The 16,653-nt window shown below is 48.4% G+C and overlaps 1 protein-coding gene across 2 annotated transcripts in view; it reads right to left on the bottom strand.

Moving 5' to 3' along the window:
* Positions 1–16,653, bottom strand: part of SH2B3 (SH2B adaptor protein 3) — a 68,587-nt gene that overhangs the window by 38,014 nt on the left and 13,920 nt on the right. For both annotated transcript variants that reach the window (XM_081922973.1, XM_081922974.1), the window contains exon 2: positions 14,539–15,321. In XM_081922973.1, the coding sequence (XP_081779099.1) occupies positions 14,539–15,312 (774 nt within the window). In that variant the 5' untranslated portion in view covers positions 15,313–15,321. The remainder of the gene's footprint in view (positions 1–14,538; positions 15,322–16,653) is intronic.

Below are 16,653 nucleotides of genomic sequence, written 5' to 3'. Positions count from 1 at the left end.
GATTTGTCTTTTTAAGCAAGTGTACAAGGCTGTAATCCCATGTGCTGGTTGTTGTTCCCCAACAGCGCCAGCTCCAATCTGGATCGGGCCCTCACAGCTGATTTCTTCCCTGGGATCAGCCCACCTGAGAAGCGCTGGAACTGCTGACACACACACCCTGCCACCAAAACCCCTGGGTCTCCCCTAATGAACGAACGCCACAGTGATTTGCAATTGACTCCTACCCACATTTATCTTTACCTAAGTCTTCCAGCTCCTTCATGGATCACTGCCTTGCCGTGGCGAAGGGGCTTGAATAACTCAGAGAAGCTATGAGCTATGCCTTGCAGGGCCACCCAAGATGGACAGGTCATAGTGGAGAGTTTTGACCAAACATGATCCGCCTGGAGCAGGAACCAGCAAGCCACTCCAGTATCCTTGCCAAGAAAACTCCATGGACAAAGACAATCAGATCCTGAAGCTCAGGCTCCAATGCTTTGGCCACCTCATGAGAAGAGAAGACTCCCTGGAAAAGACCGTAACGTTGGGAAAGATGGAGGGCACAAGGAGAAGGGGACGACAGAGGATGAGATGGTTGGACAGTGTTCTCGAAGCTACCAGCATGAGTTAGACCAAACTGCGGGAGGCAGTGGAAGACAGGAGTGCCTGGCGTGCTCTGGTCCAGGGGGTCACGAAGAGTCGGACACGACTAAACGACAAGTCTTCCAGTTCAATCAGGAATTGAAAGGTTTGGAATAATTTCCAGACTTGAAGGATAATGCCCAGCACTCATAAATTGTTCCTGTTCAGAAGCAGCCTTGCGAGCAAAACATAACCCTGTCAGCTGCTGCTACCTTGCACTGTTGACGTCATCTTCTCCCCAGCAGCACCAGTGTTCGGTGGCAAGCTCCCTTTGTTGTGTTAGGCCGCAAGTCCAGTGCAACAGCAGAACCTTCTTCCTGGCATGCTGCCCTCTCTAAACCTCTGAGCAAGCTGGCACCAGGCCTTCCTGCCTGCCATTTTGGAAACATGCTAAGAAAAAAACCGAGCCCATACTGAAAACAAGAACTTTCCATAACTTCATGTTATTAAACTAGCTGTCAATAGATTACACAACCTTTTAATGCTCATTTGCGCTCCAGGGTGGGATGTTGAAAAATAAGATCGCCACACCAACACGCAGTACTAGCAGCTTTTTATATAACTTGGAAATGTGTATTTTAATAAGGAAGTGGAGGAGGGTGTTCCTTGCACTGTGGTCGTCTCTTCAAAGAGCCCATCTCCTTTTGCACACCCAGACTGTCCCAGCAACAGTTTTCAAAATGAGAAAGACTTCATACTTTAGTGATTAATGCCAAAACGCGTAGCTGAGCTGCTCTGAAGTCTTAGCCGGAAATGACCAATGATGGAAAAAAGCTGTGGTTTAATAAATGACAAACAAAGATTTTGACACATCTTGTCTCCTCTTGCAAAACTTGGAGAGGAAAATGCTCCTCAGTGGGGGGCGGGGGGGGGGCGGGGAGAAACCGGCACGAAACCCCAACACTTGCCTGCTAGACAGCCTTCGAAGAAAAATTTAAAAAACCTCAGAGTTTCCGAATTTAAAGAGCGGGGAGGGAGGTTTAATCAGGGCTGTGACTCAACTGGGGCTTAGCCCAGAAAACCTCAGTGTTGGTACTCAAGAGCAGTTTCACACATTTCACACAAATTACAGAGGAATAAAACATTGGGGTGAGAGGCCAGGTAAGCTCCACCCCCCACATAATCAATTACAAGATGTAGTAAAGTAAAGGGGGGGGCCTGACCAGTCGTGGGCGACTCTGGGGTTGCGGCGCTCATCTCGCTTTATTGGCCAAGGGAGCCAGTGTACAGCTTCCAGGTCATGTGGCCAGCATGACTAAGCCGCTTCTGGCGAACCAGAGCAGCGCACGGAAACGCCGTTTACCTTCCCGCTGGAGAGGTACCTATTTATCTACTTGCACTTTGATGTGCTTTTGAACTGCTAGGTTGGCAGGAGCAGGGACCGAACAACAGGAGCTCACCCTATCGCAGGGATTCGAACCGCCAGCCTTCTGATCAGCAAGTCCTAGGCTCTGTGGTTTAACCCACAGCACCACCTGTGTCCCTTACAAGATGTTGTACATGCACACTATTTGAATGGCAATGCCCAAATATTTTTTGGGGGGGGGGCAGAGGGACCTCAGCTCCTAGAAGCTGGCTCCAAAGACACTAAAACACTAAGAAAAGCCCAGTTTTGCAGAGAAGCGCCTATCTGGCAACAAGACGGCTTGCCAACACACATCTTTTTAGATAACTTGACACTCAATGAAATAAATTCCGGGGGGGGTCGGGAATTAAAAAATTCTGAAAAGTACTCTTAGAAATACAATGCGCTAAGAAGCCCTGGCTTTAGTGTATTAATACAGTGTGCCCAGTCTATTATTAACTATTAGCATTTATTTATTCATTTTATTATTAATCTCTAGTTATTACAGGGGACGCGGGTGGCGCTATAGTCTAAACTATAGCCTAGAACTTGCCGATCAGAAGGTCGGCGGTTCGAATCCCCACAGCGGGTTGAGCTCCCATGGCTCAGTCCCTGCTCCTGCCAACCTAGCAATTTGAAAGCATGTCAAAGTGCAAGTAGATAAATAGGTACCACTCCGGCAGGAAGGTAAACGGCGTTTCCGTGCGCTGCTCTGGTTCGCCAGAAGCGGCTTAGTCCTGCTGGCCACATGACCCGGAAGCTGTACGTCGGCTCCCTTGGCCAATAAAGCGAGATGAGCGCCGCAACCCCAGAGTCGGCCACGACTGGACCTAATGGTCAGGGGCCCCTTTACCTTTACCTAGTTATTACACTGAAACCCAACCTTTCTGTAAGGAGCTCGGCAGCCCCTTTTAACCCTCACTCACAGCAACCCTTTGGGGTAGGTTAGAAAGCTGGGGGTGCAGAGTACGACCAGGTCACACAATGAGCTCCTTGTCTGAATGAAGATATGAACCAGGATCTCCCAATCTTTGGCCCAATGCTCATCTACACCACCCCTTCTCTGCCAAGTGCTCTATGCCAACCTCTTCCTACGGAGAAATTCTTTAATTTGAAATCCGTTTACAGATTCAAAGGCAAGGCACAGACTTTCAAAGGCATACCGCAGAACCAGGGATGCTCTGGAGCGTGATAAGAGTGCTTTTCTATGCTTCAACCTGCCTCCTCCTATACACCAAGCTTTCTACGCAAGGAATTTTGGATTCAGCCCCTGCCTCAGAGACAAAGACTGAACCGACAAGACTTTTTTCTCTTGTGCTTTTGAGCACAGCTGGGGGGGTCCGAGGCCTCCAGAAACTGTTTGATGGATAGGCATACCTGTCAATTTCAGACTCTTTCAGTCTCTCGTTTCTTGCTTGCTCTCAAAGGCACATTGCGTACAAAGCAACGTTCCCCAACATACGCCTTTTTATATGTTATTTTCACTAATATATGCCTCTTATGCACACTGCACCTTGTGTGCCTTATTTGTTTGGAGAAACCACAAAATCTGGAGAGGTGCAAATTCCGAGCGACAGCCGAGTTTCAGTTTACGGACTCTTTCAGAAAGTGCAAATCAGGCAGGTTCGCATAAAAATCTGAACCGTGCTGGTTTCCCTCCTCTCCATCCCTGTTGGACTCCAACTCCCATCAGTCCCAGTCAACACAGCCCCTGGTCAGGGACGATGGGAACAGGAGTCCAACTGCAGCTGCAAAGGACAGCTTGGCCGCCAAAAGGCAAGCAAGATATAATAAACAGAAGTCAGGAAGAAATAAATAGAGAAATGTGGGTGAGTATTTGCACAAGAGCTGTTTCAGAGCATAGCTGTCAACGTTTTCCCTTTTTTAAGGGAAATTCCCTTATTCTGAATAGGATTCCTCGCAAGAAAAGGGAAAAGTTGACAGCTATGTTTCGAATCCCTGCGACGGGGTGAGCTCCCGTTGCTCGGTCCCTGCTCCTGCCAACCTAGCAGTTCGAAAGCACGTCAAAGTGCAAGTAGATAAATAGGTACCACTTTGGTGGGAAGGCAAACGGCGTTTCCGTGTGCTGCTCTGGTTCGCCAGAAGCGGCTTAGTCATGCTGGTTGCATGACTATATGCCAGCTCCCTCGGCCAATAAAGCGAGATGAGCACCGCAACCCCAGAGTCATCCGCGACTGGCCCTAATGGTCAGGGGTCCCTTTACCTTTATGTTTCAGAGGCTCGTCAAAAAGCCAAGTTGGGCATCTCTGCTTCAACCAACTCCCCAGCCCACTCCCACCCACCCCCATATCAAAACAGTTTCGGTGCCGTAACCGAAAAGGCGCCCTTCCAAAGAGGAAGCTGTGTGGCAAAGCAGCTCTTTGCAAGCAGGGCCCCCCGCCCTCCCTATGAATGAAAAGCTGCTTTGCAAAAGAGTTCTGCTCCATTCACAAAGGCGCCAGCCAGCACAGGGACTTCCGAGCCGGGCCTGCGGTTAGGCCTGCCGTGGCTCAGGGCTGCAAGGTTCTCCTGCCTTGCCTCCAGAGAAATCAAGCACAAGAGACAGAAACCGAAGAGCAGGGCAGATGTATCTGGAACGAGTGGGCTGGGGCTCCCCACACTCGCCCACCCCCACCCACCCCACGGGTTTTGCAAGTATGGAAAGGAGAGGCAAAAAGACATTGCTGTGCTAAGTCTCCAGGTTTCAGAGTAGGAAATGGAACAAGCAGCTGCGTCACAGGCGGTTTCAAAACGTTCTGCTGGCAGGAAACCCTCTGCAGGTTGAGTCCTTCGCTCTGGGGATTCCTGCACCTTGCAAAGGATTGTGGGTCGTGTTTTGCAAGGTGTACGCTTCGTAGTTTCTGGAGGAGGCCTCACAGTCTCCCCCATGCAAACCAAGGAGCCCCAGTGAACAGCCACTTCGAAGTGAGGATACCTGGAACACACAACTTGGGCCAACAAACCATTCCATCCTTTCCAATGTGGTGTAGTGGTTAAGAGCGGTGGGCTCGTAATCTGGTGAACCGGGTTCGCTTTCCCGCTCCTCCACATGCAGCTGCTGGGTGACCTTGGGCCAGTCACACTTCTCTGAAGTCTCTCAGCCCCACTCACCTCACAGAGTGTTTGTGGTGGGGGAGGAAGGGAAATGAGATTGTTCGCCTCTTTGAGACTCCTTAAATGTAAAGGTAAAGGGACCCCTGACCATTAGGTCCAGTCGTGGCCGACTCTGGGGTTGCAGTGCTCATCTCGCTTTATTGGCCAAGGGAGCCGGCGTACAGCTTCCGGGTCATGTGGCCAGCATGACTAAGCCGCTTCTGGCGAACCAGAGCAGCACACGGAAACACCGTTTACCTTCCCGCCGGAGCGGTGCCTATCGATCTACTTGCACTTTGACATGCTTTCGAACTGCTAGGTTGGCACGAGCAGGGACCCAGCAACGGAAGCTCACCCCATCACGGGGATTCGAACCGCCGACCTTCTGAACATCTGCACATTCCCACTCCAGTTCAGCTTTGGCCCAGAAGAAAAGAACACAAGGAAGATCGGGGCACCACCTGTTGAACTGAGCACTCTTTCTGGTTCGTTTGCAGGGAGATTAGACAACGCTAGCTATTTAATGAACATTCACTCTGATTTGTTGGTAGGGAGGTTAGATGACGTTACAACAAAACAAGTGTCATCCCACACTTTCTTTCTCCCAATGAGCAAACTTTAGACTGGAAGCTCCAAGGGGCAGAGGCCTGACTAATCTTTGCCCGTGCCAATTAATAAAAAACAAATAAAATAGCAGCATATTCTGTTAAGTTATCGACATTCCAAATTGGTCCCAAATTAGTCCCATATTGCTGGGACCAAGCAAAGGGGCTCAGGGGGAAGGCAGCAAGTGTGATTAAGTGAGGGGAGTCACTGGAGAAATTTGTGGGAACTGAGAAAGACACAAGGACAACATCTCTACGTTCAGTTCTAACCAAATTCCACCTTCTGATTTGCTGGAGACGCTAAGAATCTCGCTTTGCAACAAAAATGACGTCTTTACTCCAGGGAATTATTTAAATTTCAAATTTTTATCCATTCCATCCTTATAGCAGACTAACTGTCCATCAAGCCTCGTGTGGGGGGAATTACCAGTTCCAATCTAGCTCAGATTACTCATATATACTGAACACTGGCACAAGCCGTCTCTATAAATGTCCAAGCGTTCGTGCGATGGAGTGTACTGTTGTTGTTGTTGTTGTTGTTGTTGTTGTTGTTGTTGTTGTTTCAATTTATATACTGCCCTTTATCAAAAGATCTCAGGGTGGTGTACCGCAATAGAAACACATTAAAAACTTCCATGATAAAAAACTTAACTAAAAACATACTGGCAGACAGCCTAATTGTAAAATAATCACCATAATAACTCTTTTCCCACACACTTTCACAGGCCATAGATTACTTAATAGCCATAGGCCTGGGTAAAGAGGAATGTTTTCCCTGGCATCTAAAAATGTGTAATGACGGTGCCAGGCGAGCCTTTCTGGGGAGAGCATTCCACAGTTGGGGAGCCACCACCGACAAGGCCTGTTCTCTTGTTGCCACCCTCCAAACCTCTCTAGGAGTGGGGACATAGAGAAGGGCCTCAGATGACAAGCGCAGGATCTGGGTCGGTTCATACGGGGAGAGGTGGCCCTTAAGGTATTGAGGTATTGTTAACATGTACATGTAACATGCAAACACCCCATTACCTTCTGTGACTACTCTTTCAGGATCTCAGGTAGAGAAAGACTTCCTGGGCTGGAGATGCTTTATCGCTGTTCAGCTGACAGAGCAGAGGCAAGTAGGAGCAAGGACTGGGGAGAGTCGTGAGAGCCGGAGAGTGTTGCCTCAAGGGCCACATATTAGCCCAAGTTGCCAGGAGCTCCCCATCCCTGCAATAACTATAGTGATTGGGGGGTAAGGAACTTCTCCTGCTGTAACATCTGGTTGAAATAAAATGACTACAGATGCTTCCGTTGGAAGTACCAATTTTCATGGGATTTTTCAGCTTGGCTGTAAATATTGTATTGCTCTGGGCTGGAACCTGGCAGAGTAGTCGAGTCAGCTCTCAAAGGGGAAAACAGCCCCCACCCCACCCCGAAAAATGCTTTCCTGGAATTATTGGTTCCAGTATCCTTTCAGCTGGCCATCCATCACCTGCGGCCAGGGGATGCCCAAGGGAGAAGCTCGATGGCACAGAATCTGCCAATTCTTCTCCTTTTGAGGCACCCAATTTTTAGGCCAAGTCCCCCTCCTGCGTTGAAATCTGGGCTTTAGTCTCTCTATTTCTGGATTCTCCCCCAACACCATGTCCAAAACCATTTCATGAGCATCGTGTTCCAAGAGCTGGATTTGCTAGATGAAAGCAAACATTGCTTTGCATGGCACGTTAAATTAAGAGGGGAAAGGAAAAAGGAAAAGTTTGCCGAACCTCAACTGTGAGACAGACCGAGTGCTAAAAGTTCTGCCAAAAGTTAGAGTATCTGCTCCTTGAGCTCAACACACACTGCAAACAGAAAAGCACACCATATAAACATTGTCATGCGTGCCATTCTTGACACTTGTTCCTTCGCCCAGTGGCCAGCTGGCACCTCAAATGCCCTGAAGGACCTGGCAGGAGAGACAAAGTGTGAAAATCTCCAAGTGACGCTGCGGAAATGGATAAAACCCATCAGAAAGAATAAATCAACACATCCTTTTACCAGTAAGAAACATGTTGCAATCTGGAACGCAGTATTTGTGTGTGTGCACAAGAAGTATTGAACCAACAGCAGGATGGCAGCCAATAAGGTGACGTTCGATCCTAGCAAGACAGAAGCTCAGTGGGTGGATCACCGCCTGACTCTGTTTAATACTCTGCTCTGGAGAGATCCACATTCCCCCAGTCTGGGGTTGAAGTGCCTTTCACCAGCTGCAAAGTCTCTGGGACATTACTATCTTGGCCGCAGTGATATGAACTCTGGTTCTCTTTTGGCAATACATTCTATGCTGAGCTTCAATTTGGAAACTATTAGAATCCTAGAACTGGAGAGCTGGAAGGGACCACAGAGGGCATCGAGCCCAACCCCCAAAATGCAGGAATATTTGGCTCAATGCGGGGCTCAAACCCACAGCCCTGAGATTAAGAGTAAGGGATATCTCTACCAACTGAGCTATCCTCCTCTGCTACACCTAGTAGAGACTGCAGGTGCAAGGTTTCTGGGCACTAAAAGTACTTACCGCATTTTTCGCTCCATAAGATGCACTTTTTTCTTCCTAAAAAGTAAGGGGAAATGTCTGTGCATCTTATGGAGCGAATGTGTGGTCCCTGGAGCCGAATTGCCCAGGGGCAAAAAGAAGAACATGCTTTTTAAAAAAAAAAAAAAGAGGGAAGTGGGTGTTGAAACAAAGCCGCTGATCGGCAAGTGATCGGGAAGGAGATAAGGGACGCTAACAATAAAGGAGGCCGCCTGGGAGGGGGGAGGTAAAGACAGCGAACTTGCAAGGAGAGGAGACAGGAAGACTAAAGCAATGAGGAGAGAAATTAGAAGAAAAGGAGGAGCAAAAAACTGCTCTAGCTAAGGGAAAGATACTAAGGCAAACAAGAGGGAAGGGGGTGCTGAAAGGAAGCAGCTGATCGGTAAGCGATCAGGAGGGAGATAAGGGACGCTAGAGATAAAGGAGGCTGCTTGGGAGGGGGGAGGTAAAAGCCCATAGATCCTCAGGAGTTTTGCATTAAGTCACCCCAAATTCACCATCAGATCACATAACATGTCCATGGCTACAGCCTGCACCAAAAAAATCACACATCCACTGTTGAATGGGGCCACAATGGTGCAAAAACATGGTTATAAAGCATGGATCCACATGGATTCTCAGGATTTTTGCATTGGGCTACCCCAAACTCACCGTCAAATCACATGTCTTTGGCCACAGCATGAACCACAAAAATCCACTGTTTTGTTCAGAATATTTTTTTTTTCTTGTTAACTAGGTGCATCTTATGGAGCGAAAAATGCGCTAATTGGCTTCCAAATTTACTTGCCAGCCCAACTCAAGGTAATGGCTTTGAAAGCCCTATGTGACATTGCCCCAGGTACCTAATGGAACACCTGCCGAGATTCAGAGGTCATCTGATGATGCCCTTCATCAGGTCCTCTCACTAACAGCGATGACACATTTTTAGCTGGGATTCCCTCCCCAAAGAGGGGAGAGTCCATTCTGCCGTCCTTTCATGACCAGGCAAAATTGTTCTCATTCTCTCAGGCCTCTTAAGGGATTCTAGATCTATCTGAAGTTTTAACTGGGCTTTTCTTCTAATTACTTTTCACATTAATTGCCTTTTGATTTTTAAACGTGACATTTCTTTGTGAACTGCCCTGGGATCTTTGTTGTTGAGTGAACAGTGGTATATAAATCTCCTAAACAAAAAAAAATAAAGAAAGGTGGAATCTACATACATATAAAAAAAGTTCTGAAAATGCTTCTTTTTTAAAAAAAAAAGGTTTTAAGAATACAGTGGTATACCTTGGTTTACAACCATAATCCGCTCCGGAGGTCTGTTTGTAAACCAAAATAGGTTGTAACCCAAGGCACGCTTTCGCCAATGGGGCCTCCCCAAAAAAAATTGTTCATAATCCAAAAAAAAGGCTGCAAACTGGGACACGCACTTCCGGGTTTGACATGTTTGTAATCCAAAATATATGCAAACCAAGGTACCACTGTACCTTGAATTTTCCATAAGGCTCACCATCACTATCTAGGGTCCCACTGTATATTGTACTTGAAACACGCTTAAAACATTTTATTTGCAGCTGAGACCAAAGATAGGTCTTGATGTGGCCGAAAGACAGAACCCAGGGAAAGGATCTAGATCAGAGCCAGTTTAGGAATAGCAAAACTAGCATCACTTGCAGGCTTGAGTCTGTGAGATAGTGCTAGATGCTAGGAGCTGCAGATGCAACAGTTTTCTCTAACACCCCTGCCCGCTTTATAATTTCTGTGGAGCAAAGTTAGCATGCACAGTTGGGAGTCGGGGGGGGTGGGGTGGAAAGAGGAATCGGCCCCCATTCCCTGCACTAAAGGTAAAGGTAAAGGGACCCCTGACCATTAGGTCCAGTCGTGACCGACTCTGGGGTTGCGGCGCTCCTCTTGCTTTATTGGCCGAGGGAGCCGGCATACAGCTTCCGGGTCATGTGGCCAGCATGACTAAGCCACTTCTGGCGAACCAGAGCAGCGCACAGAAACGCCGTTTACCTTCCCGCCGGAGTGGTACCTATTTATCTATTTGCACTTTGATGTCCTTTCGAACTGCTAGGTTGGCAGGAGCTGGGACTGAGCAACGGGAGCTCTTCCCGTCGCGGGGATTCGAACCGCCAACCTTCTGATTGGCAAGTCCTAGGCTCTGCGGTTTAATCCATTCCTATGCGTCCCCTATTCCCTGCACTAGCTACTCTGAAATATACCTCTGCTCCATCCAGAGACCAGGCTTGCTCTTAAAGATTACCAAAGGATGAAAATGGATTGATTTTTTGGGGGCGGCCAGGGGAGCACCTTGGCATGTTATCAAGTCACCTATACTCCTTGATGCATTCCAAGCCACGCAATCCAAGGTGTAGGTGGATCTCCTTCAAAATAGGCTCCTCCGTTCTCCCTTGGAAGAGACGGGGCCTTCTCAGTAGTAGCTCCACCCCTTTGGAATTCCCTCCCCAGCGAGAAACACGGAAGGTCCTTGTCACGGCCGGCTTTTATGAGAACTCTTAAAGCCTTTAAAAATAAAATCCCAGTCCTATGTTAAAGGGAGGTAAAAAAGGTTTTGCTGCTGATCTGTTTGTGGTTTTTGAAAATGGCAAATTTGCTGTATTTAACCTGGGATCTTCTGATGCTTCTAAGCTTCGTTTTAAAAATATTTGCCCCCCCTGGAAACTGCCTGGGCATGGGCAATGTACCCTGAGGGGAGAGCACAGAAATCCGTTTAACAAATAAACGTATACTAAAAGCTCTTAATTAATAAATAGTAGCTCTTGTTTAATAAGAATTAAATAATTAATGTTAATTACGAGCCGGTGCGGTGCAGTGCCAGACTAGGGACCTGGGAGATCAGGGTTCAAATCCTACCACCTGTTCAGAGAGCTCTCTGGGTGACCTTGGGGCTTCTTGCAGATTCTCCCCCTAGCCTACCTCAAAGGGTTGTTGTGGGAATTAAACGAAGAGGTTTAAAACGTGCTTGTCGCCTTCAGCTCCTTGGAGGACAAGGTGGAATATAAATGCAATAATAAACTAATGAATTCGATGCGGACAAAGCAACATTTACGCACTGGGGGTTCGGTAGGAATCTCATGAAGTGCAACGGAGCTCCCTAGCACAAGAAATCCCTGGATTTGTGGCAAATCTAAGAAGTAACCCCTGTGCCCTCTTTTTTAAAAACAACAACAACAGCGCTTAATACTTATTCCCTCACACATCTGTAACTTAAGGGCAAACGCAGACTGCCTTCCCCTGTTGTGGGGGAGCTGCGGTGTGTAGAAAATATTCTCTCATTAAAGGAAGGCCAAAAGCTGCATGAGGAGAATGTTATGTTGTTGAGTCCTCCGGAAGACACTCGCATCCGACACGGCCCCACGGAGCTATATTTAGTTCCTGGAGGGCTGGGGGTTGGGGAGAGAGGAGAGCGAACGCCAAACACCAAATCCTTTGGCGAGCCTACGTGAGTTTAAATTCAATCCCCGTCCTCGGCTCTCTATTAATTGCCGGCCTCTGTGCGCGTCGGATGAATAGATTCCTGTTTTAACATGGGGGGGGGGGGAGCTTTGAAGGCATGGAAGAGAGGAGGAGGAGGAGGAAAGCAAATTTCTCCTCTGCAAAAAAAAAAGAAGACGATTCTTATTACTGATGGCCTTTCCTATCTTCATTGTGACCTGCGCTTACAAAATTTTCCAAGTAAAAAGGCTTTCGCCATTCACAAACCTTCCTTTGGGGCAGCAGCCAAGATCGAGTGCGCAAACATGCGTGCGCGCACACACACACACACCCCAAAAGAGATGGAAAGAGCATTTACTTTCGGCCGGCTCATTCAAGGACGCTGGCTTTCAGCCCTTAGCTCCCATGAGATATGCAGGGGCCAAATTTTTGCAGACATGTAAAAGCAGCTCTACTTGCCAAAGGAGGGGAGCTGCTATCTGTTGATTCCATCCCAACAAGGCAACCAAAATGTCAGAGGCGCCCCCACCACCGCAACTTGCCCCCATCTCTATTGTATTTTAATATTCTGTTGGAAGCCGCCTAGAGTGGCTAGGGAAACCCAGCCAGATGGGCGGAGTATAAATAATAAATTATTATTATTACAGTGGTACCTCGGGTTAAAGCTATGGCTTTCCCAGTAGTGATGTCTGGAAGTGAGAGCTGGACCATAAAGAAGGCTGATCGCCGAAGAATTGATGCTTTTGAGTTATGGTGCTGGAGGAGACTCTTGAGAGTCCCATGGACTGCAAGAAGATCAAACCTCTCCATTCTGAAGGAAATCAGCCCTGAGTGCTCACTGGAAGGACAGATCCTGAAGCTGAGGCGCCAATACTTTGGCCACCTCATGAGAAGAGAAGACTCCCTGGAAAAGACCCTGATGTTGGGAAAGATGGAGGGCACAAGGAGAAGGGGACAACAGAGGACGAGATGGTTGGACAGTGTTCTCGAAGCTACCAGCATGAGTTTGACCAAACTGCGGGAGGCAGTGGAAGACAGGAGTGCCTGGCGTGCTCTGGTCCAGGGGGTCACGAAGAGTCGGACACAACTAAACGACTAAACAATAACACCCCGGGTTAAATACTTAATTCGTTCTGGAGGTCCGTTCTTAACCTGAAGCACCTCTTTAGCCGCCACCATGCTATTTCTGTTCTCATCCTGAAGCAAAGTTCTTAACCTGAAGCATTATTTCTGGGTTAGCGGAGTCTGTAACCTGAAGCGTATGTAACCCAAAGTACCACTGTATCATCATCATCATCATCTCTGGGTTAAGCTCCTGCAGCCAATCAGAAGCCGCGGAAGTCCTGTTGGACGTACAGCTTCCAAAAATAGTTCACTAACCAGAACAGTCACTTCCGGGTTTGCGGTGTTCGGGAGCCAAAATGTTCGAGAACTAAGCAGTTTGAAAACGAAGGTACAACTGTACTCGATTCTGTATGGTAGCATTGGCAGAAAAACTGACATATGAGCAGCACAAGGAAAATCTGATCGTTTATCACTCTGTAGCTCCTGGTAGCCATTCACAGGCTATAAGAGACAAAGATCATGGGAGAAAACCACCAAACATACATGGAAGGATGTGGGAGACCTTTTGGAATAAGCTGATGGACAGGATTGTATGTTTGCCAAGCCAAATATTACATTATGTTGATCTTTATGCTTTTTTGCAATTTTGAAAATAAATAAAAACATTTATAAAGAACAAAACTGTGGGCTGTGTAAATAACAAATTCCTTTTATCTGGCTCCTCCAACATTCGGCATCACCGGATGTCAACAAATTCCTGTGTTACGACAGGATGAAAACTCTCCTAGGCCAATTTTCTCCATAAACGTCTATAATGGCAGCTCTTATTTTCCTTTTCTCGAAACTAGAACGTCTCCAAGTCTGCAACCTTTCTTTATAGGGGAGTCACACCACCCCCTTGCTCATTTTTGGTTTGGCGAGACACATGCCAATTAAAATCGAAGCACCCCCAAACTTTCTTGCAGTTGCAAAACTGCACCGAAAGTGGGATTGCATTTTGCAGCCTCAAAACCACCATGAATGCACAACTGAAAAAGGGCCTGGTGGGGGAGGCGATGTCTACCCCACATCTAAGCTTAGACCTCGAGACAAAACATCCAAAACACCAACATCCCCAGCTCAGTTTCACTTTCAGTAAACCCACCTCCCTTGGGAAAATGATGATCACTACTTTCACTAGGGCAAGCACCGTTTAACCAGGTCCTTCTCACCAGTCTAGAAAACGTAAACAACAGCAACACCATTCTAGTAGAAGATTCACACAAAAATGGGTCTCCTTTCCCACACGCAAAGTGCCAGCACGACAACAAACCATTGGGACAGATACTTCGCCTTGACAATGGCCCTGCTCTTGATTAGCTGCTCCTTCCCTGTGAATTTCTCTAAGCACATAGTCATCTAAGGCAGGCATAGGTAAACTCCGGCCCTCCAGATGTCTGGGACTACAAATCCCATCATCCCTAGCGAACAGGACCAGGGGTCAGGGATGATGGGAATTGTAGTCCCAAACATCTGGAAGGCTGGAGTTTGTCTATGCCTAATGTAAAGCAAGCCCTTGCCCTCTACTAGCAGTAGGACTCTAGAAATATAATTGTGCGCCGTAGGAAAGAGACAAAGCCCCTGAGCAAAATGGCCCATCACAGTGGTTCTTGCCATGAGGATGAATGAAAATGAAGGAAGAGACAAATTCTGCTTACTGGGGAAAAGGCACAGTTGTGATACAGGGCAGCAAACAGCTTGCCCAAGGCAACCAAAACCGCAACAAGCCATTGAGACAGAGAGACAGGCCTCTGGGAACGGCTCCCTTCACTCACCTTGGGGGGATCAAAGACCTCCAGGATGTAATCGCCGTTGTCCAAAGCCCCCGCTCTCCGCAAAACCAGCCGGCACCTCTGCCAGCAAGCTCCGCTGTCCATCGTAGCCTCGGTCACCATCCAGTATTTCAGACTGCCCTCTTTCTGAATCTGAGAAGAGGGGTCTTGCGAAAGGGCCCAAGGGAAGAACTTCCGGGCAAGCCCAGGCTTTGAAACGGAGTCCAATATCTCCCCTCCTCCTGGGGCCGGCTCCAAGGACCTCCTGCGGAAAAAGCTGCGCCAACTCCTCCTCAGGCGGTCCAGGGAAAAGGGTCTCCTCGCGGCCAAGGGGGAAGCCGTTCCTGCAAGGTCCTCCGAGCTCCAGGCCTTGGTCAGGCCTCGGGGGTGGGCCTCCGGGCCCCTGGCGGCCTGGTCAGCCAGCTCCACTTCGGCTTTGGCCACGACGCCACCGAGGGAGCCCCCCGGCTGCTTCCGGCCGGTCTCCCGGTAATCCCGCACCCTGCTGAAGGGGAGAATGCGGAACCGGTTCATTGCGAAGCCATCCTTCACCTCGTTGCGGAAATACTGCTGGAAAAGGTCGGCGAACTGGAGGGAGAAGTTCTCGGCCGCCAGGACTTCGTGCTGCGGGTTCTCGCTGACAAAGAGGAGGTACTTGCGGGCCAGCTCTCTGGCGGTGGAGATGGCATGGTGCTCGCAAAACTCATTCCAGCCGCCGGGGTGCGCGGGGTCGCCTGGCGGGGCAGGGAGCCCGTTCATCACAGGGGCCGGAAACATTTGGGTGCACTGCGGAAAAACGAGAACACAACCGCAATAGGAATAAATGGCAAAAGTAGTAATAAGAGTAATAATGCCATAGGAGCAACAATGGACTTGAATTCATAGACACTGCCGGTTCTGACTACAGTGGTACCTCTGGTTACATACTTAATCCGTTCCGGAGGTCCGTTCTTAACCTGAAACTGTTCTTAACCTGAGACACCACTTTAGCTAATGGGGCCTCCCGCCGCAGCTTTGCGATTTCTATTCTCATCCTGAAGCAAAGTTCTTAACCCGAGGTACTATTTCTGGGTTAGCGGAGTCTGAAACCTGAAGCGTCTGTAACCTGAAGCGTCTGTAATCTGAGGTACCACTGTATACGGGTCAATTTCAAGAGAGTTCCCCTCAGGAGAGTTTCCATTTATTTTATTTATTTCGTAAGATTTACACACTGTCTGAGTGCAAAAAGAAGAAGAAAGGAAACTCAAAGTGGTTTACCAAAAGCGGGCTGGTTGGTTTCTTGTGTCCCCCAAAAACAAGAACATCCCTGCATTGTCTTTCAAGGACATTTTAAACCCCAAACCTCTTATTTAGCTAGTGAAACTGAGTGGAAAGGGTGTCTGGTTAGGATTCGGAGAGATCCAAGTTCCAAGGTCAGCTCAAGGGCAACCGCCCCGACCTGGCCACAGTGAACCATGCGATGGTCATCTCCAGGCTTGACTACTGTAATTCGCTCTACGCGGGGCTGCCCTTGAAGCTGTGCCAGAAACTCCAGTGGGTGCAGAATGCTGCAGCGAGGCTCCTCACGGGGTCTCTGCCATGGGAGCATATTCACCCAGTGCTTTTCCAGCTGCACTGGCTCCCGGTGGAGTACAGGGTCAGATTTAAGGTGCTTCTTTTGACCTTTAAAGCCCTTCATGGCCTAGGACCCTCGTACCTACGGGACCGCCTCTCCCGGTACGCCCCACGGAGAGCCTCAAGGTCCATAAATAGCAACACCCTAGTGGTCCCGGGCCCTAAGGAAGTTAGATTGGCTTCAACCAGAGCCAGGGCCTTTTCAACTCTGGCTCCAGCCTGGTGGAACGCTCTGCCTCATGAGACCAGGGCCCTGCAGGATCTGATTTCTTTCCACAGGGCCTGTAAGACAGAGTTGTTCCGCCTGGCCTTTGGCTTAGAATCAGTTTGATTCCCTCCCTCTATTTCTTTTTTCCTTTCCTTCTCCTCCTGCGATGAGGCTACGTTTTAATATTTCAATATTTTAATGTTGTATTTTAATTTTGTTTTTAAGTTGTAATCATTCAACTTGTTTTTATTATTGCTTGTAAGCCGCTCTGAGCCCGGCCTTGGCTGGGGAGGGCG

The sequence above is a fragment of the Podarcis melisellensis genome, assembly GCF_964234715.1.
Source record: "Podarcis melisellensis genome assembly, chromosome: 8".
NCBI classification, from domain to species: Eukaryota; Metazoa; Chordata; class Lepidosauria; order Squamata; family Lacertidae; genus Podarcis; species Podarcis melisellensis.
Note: the sequence above shows the minus strand (reverse complement) of the source record. Positions and strands in the feature narration are given on the sequence as shown.